The sequence below is a fragment of the Neolamprologus multifasciatus genome, chromosome 6, assembly GCF_963576455.1.
Source record: "Neolamprologus multifasciatus chromosome 6, fNeoMul1.2, whole genome shotgun sequence".
In the NCBI taxonomy this organism is placed as follows: domain Eukaryota; kingdom Metazoa; phylum Chordata; class Actinopteri; order Cichliformes; family Cichlidae; genus Neolamprologus; species Neolamprologus multifasciatus.
In genome coordinates this window covers 18,277,953-18,299,771 of record NC_140444.1, presented here as the reverse complement: position 1 = coordinate 18,299,771, position 21,819 = coordinate 18,277,953, and the positions used below count along the sequence as shown (strand labels likewise).

General features: G+C 39.0%; 2 protein-coding genes across 14 annotated transcripts in view; one reads left to right on the top strand and one right to left on the bottom strand.

The window, feature by feature from the left end:
* The window catches only part of adgrl3.1 (adhesion G protein-coupled receptor L3.1), a 116,710-nt gene extending 97,402 nt beyond the window's left edge, over positions 1–19,308 (bottom strand). For 8 of the 11 annotated variants that reach the window (XM_085164413.1, XM_085164414.1, XM_085164417.1 and 5 more), the window contains exons 1-2: positions 18,608–19,305; positions 5,854–5,935 (exon numbers count right to left, since the gene is read on the bottom strand). The gene's annotated coding sequence lies outside the window, so the exon portion shown is untranslated. Of the gene's footprint in view, positions 1–4,474; positions 4,563–5,853; positions 5,936–18,607 lie in introns of all 11 variants that reach the window. The other 3 variants (XM_085164410.1, XM_085164409.1, XM_085164419.1) reach the window with 3 other exon arrangements.
* A 1,369-nt stretch (positions 19,309–20,677) lies between these two features.
* The window catches only part of LOC146516816 (multiple PDZ domain protein), a 44,522-nt gene continuing 43,380 nt past the window's right edge, over positions 20,678–21,819 (top strand). For all 3 annotated transcript variants that reach the window (XM_085164408.1, XM_085164407.1, XM_085164405.1), the window contains exons 1-2: positions 20,678–20,948; positions 21,686–21,779. In XM_085164408.1, coding sequence (XP_085020534.1) covers positions 21,767–21,779 — 13 coding nt within the window. In that variant the 5' untranslated portion in view covers positions 20,678–20,948; positions 21,686–21,766. The remainder of the gene's footprint in view (positions 20,949–21,685; positions 21,780–21,819) is intronic.

Below are 21,819 nucleotides of genomic sequence, written 5' to 3'. Positions count from 1 at the left end.
TTGCATAAGACATTAGGACCAAACCTTTGCTCTTGCATTATAGAGCAGATATGAACTGTGTATATCAGAGTCTTGAAATATTTATTCAAAAAGGCCTTTCTGGGGTGCTTACAGTGCTGTTCATAAATTAAAAATGCATAAGCACCAACACTGGTGTATAAATATAAAAGGAGGCACTTAATGTTGGATTGTCTGACTGCTGAGAAAATGGCATCAGAAGCACAGAAAGATCTACCTAAGAGAAAAAGTACATCCGTTTGCAGACTGTCACCTTGACTTAGGTGTAGGAAAATGCGCTGGTGGACACAGATAGAAATTTCTCCCTTCACATATCACGGAACACATTAAACATTACAGTCTTTTTGAGTCACTATGACTGCAATGCTGCTCAGAGCCGTGATGCGTATAAAATGTCTCATGACAGATGTCCACACTGATATGGGAGTATTTGTCAGCAAACACTTTTGTTAGATATTACATTTTCACTTCTCCCTGGAAACAAAAAAAATCTAAACTGAGGAAGAGATTCTCTTCAAAGTTTACTGGGATTGAGGAAGCACAGTGGTGGTTATTCAGTGCTAGAACATTACCTGGAACATTATTACATAAAAATCAAGACTTACTACCGTTCTCTGCAGGACTGAGGCTGAGCTTTAGTTTTCAGTTTGCAGGGCAAAAATGGTTTGAATCCTAACCCTCATCAGTTTCACTATAATAATCCTTCATGTTATCAACATATGTTAAAGACTTCTTCTGGAGTAAATCTGCACCCACGTGAATTGCATCTGCCATTTTTACAATGAGATTCGATTCAATGAAATGCAACCAGTGTTTCGTGATTGCAGGGCGACGTGGATATTTTTTGCCCTGACTCAAACCACAGCTGTTGCATTTTTGATAAGCTGCATCCATCACTTCTCCAAAATAGCATAAAACTGATGATACAATGAGCTCCAGCAGGATGTATGGGTGGTGATTTTGAAGCAATCAATGGGGACAGCAAAGGTAAACACAGTGCTAAATGTCAGCTATGGTGATTGCGCTGCCACAATATCACCTCGGGCGGGAGACCCAAATAACCAAAATCAATAATCTAATCATTTCATATTCAAATCACGCAGGGTAGAGGTCTGGATCTTATTGCAGTTTCATATCCCTGGTGTGCTGATATATTCCAATCAACAAACCAGAGCAAGCAGATGCATTTAAAATAGAATGATTCAATGAGGCTGGTGGGTGGTTCGCAATGTCTGAAATAAATGTCTATTATTTTTACTCGGCATTGTTGAAACACATGCAATATGCAAATCTACATGTACATATACTTTATTTGTTATCGCTGCAATATAATCGACACATTTGAGTATGTGTAATAACAATGTAATGCCCATTTATGTTAAAAAAAATTACACATTAGTAAGTACAAAGTGACAGAATAAATTATTTCTATAGAGTTACAAAGTTCAAATAAAAGAAACCCAGGGTCTGCAAAACTATTCTCACTTGTTTCATCAATGCTTTATTGTGCCAGTAAGAAATATATGATCAAAAATTAATCTTATGCTGCTCAGATCTTATATTCCGGTTGTAGCTAGAAGTCTTCAGCATCGATTCCCTTTCATAACTGTAGTCATTCTGGATAGATCCACGTTCCTAAAACATGAACTGAATGTGAGGATTACATTTGGATCCTTGTGAGGTCTGCGTCTTTCTTTACAATAACTGAAAACACACACGCACAGAGCACAATCACAGCATTTAATCCTCTATGATAATGGATATATATGTAGATTTGAAATGTGAAACACTGGCATGCAGCAACAGGTCTGCTTTTAAACTATTAACTAGAACAGTAAGATTTTAATCTCTGACCAATGCATCTTTTCCAGCTGTTGCTTTCAAAACGCATTAGAGTGAAATAAAGCGTATTTCATGGTTTAGATGTCTGTGTGTGTTTAACCGTTGTCGCGCTCCCAAAGGTATCAAACAAGTCTGCTTGCACGAACAGAGTTACGATAACTCGTGGTTTTTGTTGGAATTCATGTTGATGCATCCAAATAGAACGACAAATCTCTACAGTATACGATAGGGATAATTGAACTGGTAAACACACACATGGAAGGAAAACATCTGCGAGTGCATCTGCTCATCATCATACCAAGCCCGTTGGAAATCTGCATTCTCAATATAGTCTACTTTATACAATTAGCACTGAGTCATAAGCAAAACATCCCAAATAGGAGAAGACACAGTAGGGAAGAAACAGTGATAGTAACTGCCATAACTTGTTTTGTTTCTTCGCACAAATAAGACGGCTTATCCTTCCTGGAATACAGTGGCCTTAAATAGCTGCCTTTTTTTTCCAAGTTGTTGACTGAGAGCATCTCTGTGGGCTAGTCCCTGTTGTCAAGTGTGTGTGTGTGCACGTACTTCTGTGTTGCACGGGGTGTGCTGGGGGTTGTACCAATCCACTCAGGTGGCAATGTATTTGTGCTTGTGAGGGGTATACATGTGGGTCTTTGTGCATTTACGTCAAAACCGCATGTGTATTTGATTATTCTGTAGGTGTGTGTGTGTGTTTGCTCCCCAGGTGCACTCGCTTGATCTTAGGAGGGATGAAAGAGTGCATAAAGGAAAGAATGATACTTTAAGCACAGTAAACAGGATGCAGAGCCACCAGACAGCGGCAAATATCAGACAGCAAACACTAAGTCCAACAGAATTTCTCCAGACTGTCAGATGTGGATACACCAAATCAGCAAAGAAGCTGTAAACAATCAAAGCTGAAATAATGGCCGAAAATGTACCACGTTTGTAAGCTATCAAGTCATGCGCTTCATTTAGCCCGGCTCGTTGACTGGGAAAGAACTCGTTCATGTTTGCCTCAATGGCTGAGCAGGAAAGAAGGGTGGACCACATTCACACATTAACTCAGTCACACCTGGGAGCTCGTTCAGCACAGCCACACAGTCTCACGCTACCGGAGTCGGAGCTGCTCCACCGAAACAGTTAAAGGTTAATGCCCATAGGTCGCAGCCCTGATGGTAGTTGTTGAGGGATTTAAACTGCCGGGATTTTTCCAGCTACTGTACCCATACAGATTTTAAACCGTAACCTTTCAGTCACAAGCTCATTTCCTCTGAGCCTATCTGTCACAGCGGGTCAATACGTGGCTGGTGAGGATAAATGCAGAGATGGTGTAGACATGGTCACGCAGTCTTTTATCATATTTTTGTAACATTTTATTCTTTGTTAATGGATGAATGGAACTGCAACTAATGATGATTCATTATCAATTATTTACAATACATTTTCTGTTAAAGAAAAGCAGATTTGTAATTTCTCACAGTATGACAATATATGCTGAATAATGCTGAGTAATTCGTTGCATTCAATGAAAACACTTCATACGTGCAAAACGAAACAAAAAATATGCCTAATTATTTGATGATTTGCTCATTTGATCCATTTACAAATAATAATTAGATTTAATTTTGCTTGTTTTAGCATTTTTAGTAATTCAACGAAGAAAACAAAAATGTGTTTATCTAATCTTACTTAATCTTGATGAAATTCAATAATATATATTACCCCGTAGCCCCATTAGAGAGAAAGAACTCCATCCTCATCTCCCAGGTCTGGAGCTTCAGAGACATCTGTGTCACACCCAGCCCTGTGCATATTTTTCCGAGTATGCATTGGATGCGTGGGTTTTCGTGTGTCTGTTTGTGTGCAATGTGTACACAGAACAAGGCTGAGTCTAATTGCGCAAGTCCATCTGCTGATTTTGGAAACATGGCCTCTATCTAACAGACACAAATGGTACAGACAAAAACACACAAGCAAAGACAACACACATGCGCGCGTGCCACAAGTGCCTGTCTCAAAGCCTCAACTTGGACCCTGGATAATTTGCACCCATTTTATGGCAGCTGTGTGGACCGCATTGACTGGCATGGTTTACAATATGGACCCTATTGTCTTCGAATAAAGGCCTCTCGACACAAGGCAAAGGTCACATTATAAGACAATGAGCCTGCACACACTGGGTGGCAGCAAGGGAGAGGAGAGAGAGAGAGAGAGAGTGTGTGTGTGTGTGTGTGTGCATATGGATCTGTGTAAGAGAGATTGACAGAAAAAGAGAGAACAGAGACTAATTTGTGTAAGTGGTGTTACAACTGGAATTTGAATTATCTTTGTATTTTTCTCAAATTTGTTTTTTTCTTCAGTCATAAACTTTCCACAATATATTTTCTGTGTCAGGTTTACAGGTGCAAAGCTTGTCAAGACTCACTTTTCTTAAATTCAGTTTCACACTTGATATTTAATTTTTGTTAACTTTGTAATGAGTGACTATATTGTGCATGACTGCACCATATCTCGCATTCATCTGCTTGTTTATCGAAGCATTCTGTTTGTGTACTGCTTTGATGTGTTACTCAGTATACATGTAATGACTGTTTAACCAATTCACCAATTCACGGATTTCATTTCAGTCTGCGCTCTCATTAGAAATGTGGTGATTGAAGGTTGTGTGTTTGTTCGTGTGGACCAGGAAACACCTGTTTGACGCAGAGAAAAAAAAGCACATCCCCCATACGAAGAATGATGTATCCCATTTCCTGTTGTTCTTTCTTTTTTACTTATTGTCTCAGTGAAATAAAGACAAAATGTGGCCTTGCTATCACAGAATTAGATTTCAAAGCAAGCATTCAGAGCCATGTGAGAGTCAAGGAAGGCAAGCATGCAGAGTCACAAAGACCAGACAGGAAGGGCATTGAGGTGGTCACACTCACATATGCTGCTTACACAATCAAAACTCAAACGGGCGTGCACACAATAACATTCTTAATTACACAAATATTATCTTGGCTTGTCTTTTATTTCATATGAATGCAGTCGGAAACGTCAGTGAAATGACAGATTAAACTTAACAATGTGACACGGAGACCCTAAAATAAGGGAAGCAGAAGGAGTTTGAGAGAATAGCCTCATTCTCATTATCAATTCAATCAATAACAAATAGGATCCCACATGTAAACATGACCTCAGGGCTTTTTTACAGCAAGGATGCAATTTTTTTTTTTTCCCTGAGTAAAAAAAAGAAAATGTAAAAACTGATGGCAACCAGGATTCTCTGATAAGCTGTCAGTACCCAGGAACTGCACCCTCCTCGATTACCAATAAACTGAATGTGCAATTCATCAGCCCAACTCTAGGAGACAGTATTTCTAATTAAAAGGAAGCTCGTAAATTCGACATTTTACAGGTCCTGCTCAGCTTGTAAATACACTGTAAGTAACCCATGCTGAGTGGCTTCATGGGCAGATGAATGTCTGGATTTGTGGCAAACTCCAGCTGATGCCTTCAATGAACACCAGGCTGATTGCAATTATTTCAAATTCACTTTTATTCCCAATGGGCTAACGGAACCCACTATCTTTACATATCTAATTCTATTCCTGTTGCATTAACTGCATATTGCGTGTTTTTCCTGTATTCTTTTTAAAGCTTAGTTAAATCTAATTGGATTAGCAGTTTCAGAGGACGCATTTGTTGGGCCAATTAGAGAACTTCCTGGCACAGATGGAACCATGAGACCTCCGGGGAGAACACTGGGTCATATTTGGATTTTAAAAAAGCATAATGTATACTGTAGAGTCGGCAAAAACAACGCACCAGGTGTGTGTACATATGCGTGACTATACCCGTGGCTTAAAAAAGCCTGCTGTAAATAAGAACGAGTTCTGAGTCAACATCCCTGGTTAACCACTGTTTAAAAATTGTTACAGTGTGAAATAGTGTGCATTCAATCTTGATGCACAAATACAGACACACGTGCTATTTTCTTACCTGTTACTGGTGTACTTTGCTTTGTCAAAGTGAAATGAAACTGGTGAGAATCACATCTCAGTGCCAGCCGGATGTTCCAGTTCTGCAGACACGGGGGAGAGAAGAGGGAGGGACACAAAGGGAGAAAGGAGGAGAGAGGAAGAGAGAGAGAAAACGGTGGGGGTTATTCGAGCTCAGTGAACTGAAATCCCTGTCATTTTTTACAATAGAGACAGATAGTTATAATATGTGGTGAATGTGGGGTGCAATGTGAATAATGCCCCCCCCCCCCTCCAGATTGTGTGAATAGCCATAACCCACTCTACACAAGAACCAGACAGTTCACAAGCCACTTTTACTTCTGATTGCTTGTTTAGTATTCGTGTGTCCTTGTATGTGCACACACGTGCACACGTGTGTGTGCGTGTGTGCTCTGTCTCATAATGACCTCTTAAGTGTCAGGGTATCAAAGTCTATAATGGTCTGTCTATGCGCTCGCTGGCAGTTTACAGCTAAAAAGCTCTCTCATGCCATGATAACTGGTTTATATGGGTGGCATTTCACAGCCAAATGCCAGAGACACTTTTCAGAAAGGGAAATTGTTAGCTCTGTTTCCAGAATTCAGAGAGGCAGTTATGCATGGTTAGTGTTACATATCTTTTTTTTTCTTTTTTTTTTGTTCTTTTTTGTATTTGTCACTGCATCTTTGTTTTTATTTTGGTTTTCACATCTTTCTCTCTCACACTCTCTCTTTTGTTATTATTATTGTTAGGATTAGAATAACCTTTTTCTTTTCCCTTTTCTCTCTCTCTTTCTCTTGCTCGCCACCTTCATTTCCACCTATAATCCCAACTTCTTTCGAGATAAACTTTGTGCCAATATAACCAAGCTCAGTGTGTGTGTGTATTTGTGTGTGTGTGTTATTACTCTGTGTACAGTGTCTGAAATCGCACATTGTTTATGCATGGGGAGGCTGATAAAATGAAAAGCAACAGTGTATATACTGTTTTGACTTTTGAATTTTCTTTTAGACAGTCTTTATCTGTGTGCATTTTCACTGTCATGCAAGACATTTGTCAGCCGCATTAACACACACCCATGCAACGTGTGAAACCTCTGTGGAGCGCTCGGACAGGGTTGTGGAACTGGCTCTATCAGCCAGTAAAGCAGGCCATGAGCAATGTCTCTATGGTTGGGTGGGCAAAGACAACAAAAGATGGATTCACTGTTCTCTGTTAATGTAGTTGCATGTGTCTCTATGTATTCATGTGACTAAAGTGCAGGAATAGTGCTACAGACAACAGAGAACTAGTGAAATTACGTTTGGTTTTAAGCTCCTTCGACTATCCAGCGCCCTCATTCGTATCTCCCTTAACATGGTTAGTCACACAGAGATGATCAAGAATGGTGGAATCAGCAAGTAAGGAGTGGTGGAAGAAGGATCGAAAAGAAATGGGATTGAATGTAAATGTAAAGTGGTGAAACACCATGTTTGTGTAAGCAGCAAAACAGGGGAAGGGATTTTTTCATTACAACTCATAAACAGTAGCAAGTGCAAAAGAGGAAAAAGAAACAAAGACATAGCCAGCGCAATAGTGAGAGCACACAACACTAGTACACCACCAGTTTGTTGCATCCCTACAGAGGAAGTCTTAAATAAAGTCTAATTTAAGTTTCCATGAAACACACAGGGAAAACTACAACTAGATAAAGTATATTTTTGGTATATTTTTTCCTTGCAATCACACTAACTCTGTAAACACTGGAATTACATTCACACTGAATGTAATTTACTTCCTATTTCCAGTGCCATTATAAGAAGTAATGTTCCCTTATTTAATTTGGAAAGTAGGTATGTTTAGTATGTGTTTGCTGATGGGCCCATAGTAGAGCTGGTACCTGAATCAACACGTAGGATAACTATACCAAAATTCAAAAAATGCAACAGTTGCTTTCTGTAGCAGTTACCTTAGGCAGCGTAAGTACAGAGGCTGTATTGTTACGAAACTAATGGTGGCAGCATATGGCTACAAACATTGTATTCTATCGTTGTATGCTGAATAAGAAGGGCTGCCACAAGGACAAGAAAAACTGCAGATAGCAGAGGAAAAAACGACATGGAAAACTGAGACTAATGCAGCTGTTGTGATAGCAGCATCAAGAATTGAGTATGGAAGTGCTTTGCGTTCAAGCAAATGACCAAGGTGTGATAAGCTAATTCATTCACAAAAAGAACTGTACAAACAATACTATTGTGCTTTTCAAACCAAGGGAAGAAAGATTCCACTTTAGGGAAGCACGTAAATTGAAAATTGGGGAAGCAACCAAAGAATTGAATCAGACTAGGAAACAGTTCATCTTTCTTACGTGATCCTGAAATAGCTCTTTTATTTCATCTTTTTTTTGAGAGAGAGAGAAGGAGAGAAAGCTGGCATCACCCTAAAGTCAAACATGTTCCAAAGGCTAAGTGTTAGCTAAACTCAAATGTTTAAGCTAATGTAACGATGCTAACTTTATACCTCAGAGTAACCTAGACAAATATAGGGCAGTTGAAAAATTTCTAGTTTCTCTCTTTAGTTGCTGGTGAGTGTTTCAAGAAAAGAGCGAAAGGGAAAAGATTTAAAACAGTCTGAGTACACTTAAGGTGATAAATGCAGGACTTTGATCAAATGAATGTAAGAGGGGCCTCAGATAGAGAACAGTTGTAGCTATAGCTTCAGGCTAAGCAGGGGAACTGATCAAGAGGACTCTGGGGAGGGGGTGAATGAACAATGGATGGATGAGGATTTTTTTAAGGTCTCAAGGCTCAATGTCTTTCTAAAAAAAAAAAACAGAGTAGATTCTACATGATAGATGACCCCCATTTTCCCACAGTAAAACAATTGTGTTTTCTATTATGAGAGGTAGTGGCTGTATTGATGTCCAGTGTCATCCCCATTATTCATCAGCTCTCCGTATGTAATTAGGATGATGCTACAGTATGCTTTCATGATGGTTTTTTCATGTATTACGCTCTGTAATTATGCTTTAAGCGACCAATTGCATCATAACACAATGGAAATTGTGCTGATGCCTGTTGGCGGAGATTTATGGCAAATCCAAGCCATCCAAGGCCTTTCTTTAAAGGGCGGAGTCCCCTATATATTCATTTTAAAACCGCAATTCTCTTCCTGTCCTTCAGCAGACTCTCTATAAGCACGGGGAATGTGGAGCAATAGTGTATATGGTTTACCCAGGCGTAAAATTAAAGACTCTTCTCTATGTGGCCCACATAAATCTTTGAAAGAGGGAGGGAAAGAAAGAAAGGGAATCAGGAACGTAGGTGTACATGATAAATAAAACTGGTTGATTTGTCCAGATACTGTGAACCGCTGAACTGTAATCAACTTTGCTTAAGTCTGGACAATGAGATATTTCAATACATGATTGCACAGACACATTCAGACATTTCAGGACTTGCATGCACCACATATATCATTTTAACCATTATACATAGCTTAAAGTAATTCCCAGACATATGTTTTCACGCAGAGATTGGTTTTAAAAGACCAAATATAATTTATCAAACACTTCCTTTAGTCTAAATATCCTCTTACACTCTTCTAGGTCCATGTACTGAATGTCATCTCATTTATCACACATACAGTCTGAGTGAGAACCAATCAGAGGGTTCAAAATGCATGTAAGCACACTTAAAGAGACTAAGAGTACAATGTCTCACATGGTTAGAAAATAGACATGCGGTGCATGGAAGTTATTGCTCCAGGCCAGTAAGTCGTAGTGGTAGTCATCTGTCTTTCGTGACACTACCATGTATCATGTAAAACTGAGACATGGCAAAAAAGTGTGGTGGTTATATGTCAGATGAGTAGCACTGAACTGGATAGATTATTTTAGGCTCATATACGATGTGTGAAAGTAAACTAATAGGTTTAAGCTCAGTTCTTGATTATTTTCTTATTATTATTTTCTTTTTCTTCTTCAACCTTGGACAGAGTAAAAGGCTATATTCACATTCCGCCCGCTCAATAACACTGGGACTGAGACAAAATGCCGCAAATAATGTAAACATATATTATCAAGGCATTGATCATTGCTACATCTGCTAATATCTTTGTTCCATCAAGAATGACTATCTAGTCATCCTTGCCCTTCTTCAGCCTATCATACTACACCAGCAGCTAAGCTCCAGATCAATACTCCCTTTCATTCACACTCCCAAAGACTTGGCATGAATATGCTATTCGATATCAATCATGATCACAACTGTGCCAATGAACAAGCACAAGAAACGACAGTTTCGTCTTTCCTTTTCCCTTTTTCTTATTTACCATCAGATGACCAGTCCCATCAAAGTGCTTCAAGTCAGATCTTTCAGCCTGGTTTATGCTGAAAGGAACCAGATGAACAGGGAGTGGAAGATCTATGTAATGCAGTTAAAGTAAAAGCTCAGTAAGCAGGAAATTTAAGAGGGGCCTGGGGATGATGGTATTACAGCAGACGCTGATTGTGGACAATCTGCTGAAGAAGGAAAAGATATGGAAAATATCACTGCATGCAGTATTGTAGATATAAGAGACTGGCACCTCTCGAAAAGGATGAACTGCAACTATTTAACAATATGAAATCATTTAAATGTGTAATAAAGTGTAAATGTTAATTGTAACAGTAAACAGTGCTCAAAAAACAATGAAAGCAGAATTCCCCTTCTATTGTCTTAGCACCTGAGTCAATGAAGGGAACCAACCAGTCCTTTATTTACACCAATGAATAAGCCTTTAAACAATCCTTATTGCTGTAGTTTCCTCCATTGATAAGAAATGCTGTGTTATACGATGGCGCTGAGAGATTTAGGCCCCCAGCATTGTGATGACCTCATTGTTCATTGCCCCATAATTCAAATCTATCCGCTGTGTTGCATCACATTGTGTATGACTCATTTCCATGCAACCTATTCTCTAAACAACCACGGCCTCCTCAGCACGCTATAGTCAACCACTCAAACAACAAAGCAGCGAAGTTCCCATCAATACTATGGCGACTGGCTTAACACTTAACGCACACAACAGCGCAATGTTTAAATGAACTGATGGGTGATGGGTGCTATTGTAAATGATTTCCTGCAGAGACCAAAATAATCGGCAGACCTTTGAGTGGGCTTCTTACAATCACTCTGGCCTTGTACACTGATTCTCCGCTCGGCTCCCTAATGGCACTGTGTGTGTCACTAAATATACAGCTGCAGGCAATGTCTATGGACGTCTCTGTGTGAGTGTGTGAGCTTATGCATGCGTGTGTTTGCATACAAATGTAAATGTACGTGTGTTTAAGAGAACCAGAGAAAGTGGTCGGAGCTGATGTGTACATTATTAATGTGTGTTCAGAGTATCTGCAGGAAGAAATGCATGTGTATGTGTGCATTTCTGTTGAGTGGTGACAGCTCTGAGTGGTGCACAGGGAGGTGAAACACACAGAGGAAATGTGTGAAGATACGTAGACTGGAAGGAGAAACTCTCGCTTTGTAGAATAATAATAACAACTTCATAGTGAATGCAAGCTTTTAAAAATTGGTGGGCTGTGGACACATTTAAAAAGCAACAGCTTAGTCATAGACATTTATTGCAAGCTATTGACTTGTTTGACATGACCAAAGTTTTCAGCATCTTTCACTCAGTTCTTCCAGATAATGTCGATACTGTTTTTTTCAATATTTTACCACACAACAGATATCATTACATGGAAAAAGTAACTATATACATGTCTTCAGATCCTACTATTGCCCCCTTCAGTTGAAATATGTTTAAGGGTTTGATTACACCATAAATATCCTATAAAACTCAATTTCATCTTTGCAAGCCATGATGATTTCTCTATTGTCCTGTTCAACTTCAACTTTCAGACATATCTTCAGTCCTTGATATAATGCAGAATTCATAGTTATAGTTGAATTACTTACTGCAATCTAATAACGCCAAACAATTCCAGAGAACATAGTTGTAAACTGCCTTTCCAGTTTGGGAAAACCATAAAATATGATTAGCAACACACCCTCTTTGACATCAATAGTTACTTGTGGAGCCTATAAGATGAATGTTTGGCTTTCTTGGAAGCTTCTTTCTGCATGAACACTCCACTGCTGGAATCTGTTTGTTAGGGCTGCGATATACAGGACAAACTCTAACAACTCTGAGCCAGCTATAGATGAGTTTCCTGACAGGAAAAGTGAGTGATGACACTATAACAAAGACTCTACATGCTAGAGGTCGGTCAACTTGGGATCTAAGCTGAAATCTTGATTCTCATCCTGAACCTTGTGTGATGAATCTAGATGTCAAGTTTATGTTTAATTTGTCTGAAAGCATCATCTTCATATTATTTTATGCATTAATACTGTTTCAAGTGTTTGCTTGTCTAAATACGTTCAAAAGGTCAACAACTTTCAAGGGCTGTGCTCTTCTTTTCAAAGAACTGTAGTTTACCGGCTTATATCAAATTTGGAGAGTAAAGCAGAAAAAGCCCAAAGACATAAACACAAACATTAATTCTCTTTATTCTTCTTTGAGTTTTGAGAGAAATTTCCAGTCATTGTAAACACACTTTTCAGACTGTTACCCATAATAACGGTGCACAAACTGAATAAATGTACCGTGAACAGCCTCCTCTCTCCTCTTCAAGACAGCACTATAGTGTGCAACCAATAAAACCATGTTAAATAAAACTCAATTGTGACAACATAAAAGTTGGGTCTCAAATAGATTTTACACTGACTCGACAAACAAGACAAAAAAAGTCAACTGGTCAGAAAAACGTATACACATCTGGCTTTGAAAAAACATAACTGTAAAACCTGACATTGATTTTACCCACTTAAGCACCTGAAATTGATTGCTTAAAAGGAAAGATGGTGCAGTGCGAGCCATCAGCCTGTTTAGATTATTATAACGATGATGGAAAGTGTAGGCTATTTTATGTCATATTCAATCTCTTTAGGAGTTTTTATGTTTGGAAGGTAGGGAAGAGCCAGAAAACATCACCACAACACATATTTATATTATCATAATAAATGGCTGAGAGGTGATCATTCTTAAAATTGATTTACACTGATTGATTTCTCAATTATTTTTATCCCACTTGAGCCTTTTCACAACCCAAGGTCCTTGGGCTTGTTTGTCTGTTATAAAATTGTTGATTAAAAACAAAATGCAATTAAACCTTAAGGCTGGTTCAGGGGTGCATCAAAGAACATATCACTTTTTATCCATATGTCGACGAGGGAACCTGCTATGTCTCTGAAAGCTATCAACTTAATAAAAATTGAAAATTAAAAGAAAAGCAACAACATCGTGGTTCTTGAACATCATACTGGATGTTTTTCAACATATTCTAGTCTCATTTTAAATGGAAACACCCATAAAGCTTCCTAACTAACGATTCTACCATAATGCATATTTAATGTACGAAAATAGTTTGAAACTGCCAGAAAATAGTCAAAATATCAATGTTTGGCATTTTTCTTGAAAAATATCTTAGATAATACGTTAATTTTCCTTTACTGAGGGGCAGCCTTTCCCAAAACTGATTTACACTAATTGATTTCTCATTAATTTATCCCGTGTGAGACATTTCATAGTCTATGGTCCTTGGGCTTGTTTGTCTGTTAAGAAGAAACTTTGATTAAAAACAAAATGCAATCAAACCTTTAAATTGGTTCAGAGGTGCGTCAGAGAACATCAATTTTTTTATCCACGTGTCTACTGACCCTCCTCTGTCTCTGAAAGTTGCTAACTCAATAAAAATTTAAATAATAAAAGCAATAATATCAGGTGATTTTTTTTTACCCTGGAACATAAATCAAACTGGCTCTTTTGCAAAACATTGGGGTCTCATTTTATATGCAGCTTAAAGCTTCCTCACTAATGATTCCACCAAAGTTACATATTTTATGTATGAAAATAGAGATTGGAAACTGCAAGAAAACACTGATTCTGGTTTCCTGATATTCACTGACCTGATTTTAAGTGACCGCCACATACTGGAAACCCACATTTATTAATTTATTAATTCACTATCATATTAGCAAAGACAATTAGAGGGAAACTGAATTTTAAAAACTAGAACTCGGTAATTTGGGGCATTTTTCTCGATAAATCTCTCACATAATAAGTCAATCAAAACAATCAAAATAATGCTTATTAATTTTCATTTACTGAGGGGTAATCATTCTCAAAACTGATTTACATTGACTCAATTACTTTTAACCCATGTGAGGCATTTCACAACCTACGGTCCTTGGGCTTGTTTGTCTATTATCAAAAAAATTTAAAAAAAGCTGTTGATTTAAATTAAAAATGTAATCAAAGCTTTAAGAGATGCTTCGAAGAATTGTGCCTAAATCCCTGAAGAATATCCGGGTGTCTACTGCTGATGGTCCTGTGAAAGCCCTCAATAAAAAAATATTTTTTTTGCTTTGTTGTTTTATTTAAAAAAGGAAAACAAAAGAATTAACATTGGGTGAAAATTTTCTCCTGAACATAGATCACACTTTCTCCCTGTCAATATGTTCTGGTCTCACTTTCTCTGCAACATCCATAAAACGTACTGCCAAATGATTCCATCAATATTTCTTCTTTCATGTATTATTTCCAAGTATTCACTGACATTATTTCAGCTGACTGGAACTTAGTAAAAATATGAATTTATTTTTTACAGCTAGATCTAAATAATGTTTGGCATTTTATTTTCATAATAAGTCAATCAAAATATTGCTTAATAATTTTTCCTGTACGGAGGTGTAATCATTCTCAAAACGGATTTGCACCGACTGATTTCTCAACTACTTTCATTCCACGTAAGACGTTTCACAACCTAAGTCCCTTGATCTTGTTTGATTTGTCTGTTTGAAAAATCTTTGATTGAAAACTAAGTAATCAAGCCTTTAAAATAGTTCAGGGGTGCTTCAAAGAACATGTTGTTTATTCTGCTATAGACCCTCCTTTGTCTTTCAAAGCTCCTAATTAAATCAAAAATATAGTTCTTTTGAAAAGTAAAAAAAACTTTTCAAAAGTAAACAAAAGTGACAACATAAGGTGAATTTTTCTCATGACCATGGATCACACTTGTTTATTGTACATGTTTTAGTCTCATTTTATACTTAGATAACTTGGATAAAGATTCCCATCTAGTGAGCCCACTGATATTATTTATTTCATGTATTATTTCTAGTATTCATTCACTCACCTTATTTCAACTGACCAAACATTACAAAAAGCCCAAATTCATTATTTCACTATCAAATCAGCAAAAAGAAAACAAAATGTGCAGCTATTTTTTTTAATTATTTTTGTTCAATAAATCTAAACCAAAAATAATACATATTAATTCTAATTTAATTCTGGTTTTCTTCACAAACTTTACAAATATATCCTCTATATCTGAATTATCAATATATCCTCATCCTATAGTGAACCATGTGCATCATCTGTTTTAAGCCTGCGCTTTACAATCACTAGATGATTCTGTATCATAGTGCTGATGCGGTTTAATGGTATGATTATAATAGAGTGCTCAACAATGCAAAAACCACTGAGCAGAATGACAAAATGTATCACTTTCAGCACCATACTAACAGCCCCATAGCATATTGTATAAGCAAGCAGGCCAACAGTGTGCCTTTTTTCAGCCTGAAGGTACACGCAGATAATAAGCTGTGGTGGTTCAAACAGAACATATTTCAAGAGGTTTTTTTTAGGTAAAATAAGACATCTACGTCTGCGGGACTATTCTAGGAGATCATAGCAGCAACGAGTCTGTGAATGCTCTGAGATCTGACTGTCGTCTGCTATGTCTGCTATTAGCTTTCCCGTTTTCCGAGCACATATCTAATCAGAGCTCAAAGTAACTGTGGGCCCGTCTCATGGTGAAACTCTGTTAGGGTTCGATGTTATGTGAGGTGTGTTTCACATATTAAGAGAGCTGGTAGTCTGGTGCAAGATGCAGAAAACTAGGGTTATTGTTTGAGGGAAGGAAAGGGTAGGAGGAAGGATGTGTTACCACATGGCCAGAGGTTTAGATGGCAGAGGAAGGCAAGCAAGGACCTAGTCTCATTGTTTTAAAATGGGAGATGTCGTATAGTGCAGGAAAGGGCTTTTGAATTAGGTTAAGCTCAGCACACAAAGTGGGGCTGAAACCAGGAATGTGAATCATCATCACGTTATGAAACAGAGCACTGAAAGTCTATGGTTCTGTTATCATTGAAAATAATGTTTTATTATTACAGCGTTAGGATTTGTTGTTATTTTTTACAGCTCAAGCCAGGAAAGCGACAGTTTATTTCTGCAGGAAGGCTGGCTGTCAACCTCGCTGAGCATAATAAACATCACCTTCTATCTACAAGGCTCTCTAACACAAACCTTTACTTTGCCATGCATAAATTAACTAAATAGAGAGCCAAATCCAAGAACCTGATTCTTTTTTTGCAGAATCACTTGTTAAAATGCTTCTGGGGAAATCAGTATTTTATTCTGCATGCCTACTAAATGGAATTAATTGCACAAGTGCTTAAGTTAGACTCTCTATTAACCCTTGACAATATAAATAGAGACTTTAGTAAGCAAGCATGCTAACACTTATTACAAAACTGATTATATGCCTGCTTGTCTTAATAATCCCATGTGTATTTGTGTGTCTTGTTGTCTGTCTGCAACAGATTATATTCTCTGCCAAGTTGTGTTTTCATTTCTCGAGGTTTCCATGTGAGCAGAGGATGCTTAACATACGATCCCTTATTTAAATTACAGGCTGCTTCCATTGCAGGGTGAGACACTGTTATTGGAGCCTTCCAAATCTAAATCAAATATTGTGTTACGGTAACAGTGCCAAACAAAGAAAGTGAGGCCCTGGTCATTCAAGCAGAGCAAACCAAATTAGCACAACCCTCCTAATTCGTTCCATGTTTTCCCAGCAAGGAGCTTAGTATGTCTTGTGCATCTAAACAGAAAGGAATCTGTGACCTAATTAAAAGAAGACAGATAGACCCACAGTCAGCAGAATGCTTGATTGCTGCGGTTGCACATTAAACAGCTTCAGGTGCTTCACAACATCAGTGCTGCGTGAGTGCCATTACTGAACGTGACCTAAGATGCTCTTTGACACATCTCGCATTCACAGTGTGATGTGGCTCTCTCTCCAGAGAGGCAGACTGAGACCGTCAGAAAAGTAAACCAAAGACATCCCCCGCAGCAGGTGTGATTTTGGACAGGTAAACACTACTGAGTCCCCATCTTTCTTCACTGTTTTACAACTAATCTGAAAACAAACAACGAAAGCTTAGCAGACACCGACAATAAACTGCGATATTTGAAGAGAAAGCTATATTCTTACAACAGTTTGATGAATATTTACTGTAAAACAAATAATCATTTTAGTCTATAAAAGCAAAGCAAAGAACTATGGTAACACTTTGATATAAGCAGAAATATTAATGATATCCACAACATTCACAGTCCTTGAGCGTCCTGGAGACAGAGCTGTCCTTTAACAGATAGAATGGCAAAAATGTCTTCAATGTAGACAGATGCACATCATCCAACGCTGACTATTGCTCACCTGCTTGGTGGATTCTGTTGAGACACCTATCTCAGCCGCAGCACTGACTCAACACAACGTCAACCAGCAACCTACACTTTATCCACCCTTTGTTTAAACACTGAGATCCACACAAAGAATTTACACTGAATCTCTTTGCTGATGGCCATTTGGGTGCTGAAAGTCAAAAGGGCGAGCCTACAGCTACCCAAGCAGACACAGAACGCAAATGACTATTAAGGCTGTTTTAACTGTCAGACACCTGCAAGTATTTGGGAGGCAGACAACTTACAATGAACCACGTTGTTTATTATCAGTGTGTTACTACTTCATTTTTCTTAGGGAGAGTACACGTCTGCGGTCACACGAATCTGACACAAGTTCATATTTATATATATTTTTTAAATTTATTTTTTCAGCTTGAGGTCAACATCGATGGATTCTGCCGCCTTCACAGTTTCACATCAAGGTCATCTGCAACCCAGGACGCCTCTTCTGTAAATAAGAGCCAAAGCTTTCACTCATATATCCGCATGATTGACGTATCCTGAGGTGCACTGGCCTGCTGGATATTCCTTCTCTTACAAAGCCGTTGGATTTACTCTGGATTTCAGACTGCGGTTGATCAAACCAGCAAAGCCCCCAAATAAGCTCTAGCTGTACTCAAATGACAACCACATAAAACAGGAGAGGAAATACTGATGAGGTGAACACTTGGTCTGTCTGTCATCTATCATGCCAGAGCATGTGATTTGTCATTACGCCCTGCAGTGAGGCAGGTACTTGCGGCTACAGAATAATAATTATGTGTACACCCTGGCCGAGAAGATGTCATGGGATAATGTGATTGCATTGATTATATTCCGGAGCGGTTATGGGTATCACTGCTTATTACTTCGCCTTAGCGACGTCTCACATCCTAGCGACGCCCATGCAGCCACAAGCCTCTGGACCATCATCTGTACAAATGCTGGCACTATATTACATTTTACCCAATCGTCCATTAAGGCCAGTTTCCGCTCCCCGTAAGTACAATAATGGCAGGCCACATTCCCATGGGCACCAGTAACATCCAAAGTCAGCGCTTTCGGAGCAATTCAGTGACATGGGTTGACATAAAGCCAAGACGTTTACCAGTAATGTCTGGAAAAATTTCCCATCATTTGTGTCGGTACACAGAGCGGGCTCTTACCTTATCGCCAGTCGCAGCAGTATAGGCGCATGTATAGCTCACACATCCAGCGCAGAGAAGAGTCGGGAATAACCTTTCTCCTTCTTCTCCTTCTTTGCTCTATACAGTCACCAGAACGCAATGCTTGTGTACAAACGTATCTTCCTAGTCGATAAATTTCAGTGGCTGGTTTGTGCCTCGACTCCGGCTCTAGTTAATTCTCGCGGCTGCAGAACGACATTGGCAAGTGTTCCTGAAAGAGGGTATCGAAATAAAGAAGCCGAGGGTGTAACAAACCAATAGCTGCGTGCTTAGTATCCCGATCAGCGCTCGCACAGTAGGAGGTATCACGTCCGTCAGTCCGTCCAAACGCACTGAGTCCAGCGGAGCGCCGGAGGAGGACAGAGGCGTATCTCTGTCTCTCCCTCTCTCTATCCGTCTGTCTGTATCCCTTCCTCCCTCCCTCCCTCTCTCTTTTTATCTTTCTCGGCTGCCTTTATGTTCTTAGTGACTTCTGCTGAAGTCCACGGGCGCAGAGCGCAGTGGAGCAGAGGACCGTGGTCGGCGCAGAGAGAGAGAGGGGTCAGAAATGACAAACCAATTTGGAGGCGCGGTGAATGCTCGGCTGATCAGAGCGCAGCCCGGCGCGAGGAGCGTTGCGTTGCAGGCGGGCGGGGAGCAGGGTGGATGGAGGGCTGGGGAGAGGGTGATGATTCTTGCCTTGGGGATGCAGGAAGAGAAATGGGGAGACGAGAACTAGGGTGTGCAGTGGAAAACAAGGAACTGGATCTGGCTCCTAAATCTCTGGACCTAGAGCTCCACCTGCCGTGTGAGAACGCGTAAGCGTTCCCACAAATTCCACATTGTTAGCTAATCAAGAGGGACAAGGGGGGAAACCACAGGGCTGGTTTTGGTTAATCGCACCATGGAACCCATTGAATGATTTTGCTACGGTGACCTGCAGAAGTTATCCATATGCCTACAGAAAGTCAAGCTATGAGTTGGGGGGCTGTTTTACAGATTAATCCGAACGGGTTTTCCCTGTAGCGGAAAACCTGACATTTTTTGGCACAGCAAAAATTAAAACTTATTAAACTCCAAATAAATTTGTAAATTTATTTAATTTTTAAAAACATTTCTTAATTTAATCAAATATGGTTAATGTCCACGGCCTACTTCACCACAAGGCGTATAGGCCCACATAAACGTAAACTGGTTTACAACAACGTCAACCATCATTTTCTCAAAAGGATTTACTCTAAAAAGCATGTGCCCTACTGAAATGTGCTGAAAGCAACAACAGAAGATTCTTTGCAAAAGGAAAAGTAGTAGCATAATAATGTAAATCCATTAATAAATTAAGGTAACATTTAATTAAAATAACGCATTATCGTAACATTTCTATATGAATGAAAAGCGCGACAGAACAGCTACGAGATGAAAGCGTGGTTAAAGCATTAAAGTAGATACTAGGTTTGGGGGAAAGCCTGTGGTTTGATTCTTCTAAAAAATGTACTGTATGTAACATCATGATGTTATTAATAAGCGTGTGATAACGATTTCAAGTTCCCCATAAACAGTTTTACGTAGCCTACAGGGACAGCAGACAGATACTGAGGGTCCTGATATGATGACAGGAAGTCAAAAGGAGGAAAACACCGTTTCCGGTTATTTTTGGCGAGATCTCCAATTGGATCTGTTAAAAATTGAAATAATGTAAAGGCTTTTTAAAAACAGTCTCACATACATCCAAAATGTAACTGAGGCCACACACCGCTTTGTTTCTGCGATGCCAAAAAAGTTGGAAACCACAGTGTTGTATTTGAAAATCCTGTTATGTCATATAATGTCAATCATGACCTTATAATTAAACAAAAAATTAAAACGTGTTAGCTTGTGTAAAATCTTCATCTTAGGGGTAACTAGAAGCTAAATCTGTCAAAGAAAGTCTAATAAAGCTAATAGTGTAGAAAGTAGCAGAAAACATAAATTGACATAAAACTCACATTTATACTGAGTGGCTAACTTAATTACTTCCCACCTGTGGCTACGGGATTACTGATGGCTAGCTCTTTATCAGTAGGGATGAGCCCTCTGCGCCTGAAGATCAGAGGGTGTGACATGCGCACTGCACGGAGCGCTCACAAGCTGCGGACACAATGCAGGAAAATAAAGCCCAGAGCTCGCTTCTTGACATTTCCCCTTCTCTCAATAAGCTGTTATGACTTATTCCATTAGGACAGACTAATTTTTTTCTACTCGGCAAAGGCAAATCTGGCCCGTGTACTCTCGAAAGTGGTGTGTGTGCTGTGCTTGGAGCTCAGTGGGGACCTGTTGATCGTCCACAGGCGCTGCAATGGAGGTGAGATGAACCTTTCTGCACATGGCGTTTCAGTGCTATGGATAAGAAATTTAAAAAATAAATAAATAAATAGAAATTACCAGTGTGCTCGATTCAGGTGAACTGCTAATAGGGACGTGTAATTCTACTGTAAAACCATTAATCTCTAATATATTTTAATAATATTTGGAAGCTGTCAGCATTGCTTTAATATCAGCAGGGACAAGCTAAAGATTTAATTACCCTGCCGTGAAGGGTATGTATTACTGCGCATACCCCTCTTGCCTATCAATGGCTTCTAATTAGATTTAAGATGAGTCGTTGTCATTTCTAGTCGATCGTTTTGCAAATCAAATCATGCCACTGGTATCATGCTTCGAAGCCATACAGACTGCCCCCCTCCTCCCCTCCTCAAGTCAGAATGATGGAGGCTATGTGTCGCTGTTAATTAGCATCATTGGTTGATAAAGCCTGTTGGAAAAGATTTAAATCCCGCTAAAGAGCATTAGGTGACAAGCAAGGCGCTTGCAAGCAAGCATGGCACGGGCCTACAAGACGTAGGGTAAAAATGATACATGGTGCTAAACAGGTGTAAAAAAGACACAATGGAGTAATATTACATTGTTACAGGATTCATAATTTTCTAAACTTTATTGAAATCATCTTATGTTTTCATCCCTTTCAGTTTCATTAAAAATGTGAAAAGGAACACATTAAAGAAATCTGCACAATCACCTTTGTTTTTATTCATCTTGCAGTTTTCAAACAGACAAGTATGACATTTAACTGAGGGAAGAAGCAGGAGGAAATTTTCACTCGTACTAATCTGTGAGGCAACGATGGAAATCATAGGTAAGTGAATTCAAACAGCTGAAGATGTAGAGCACTCTCA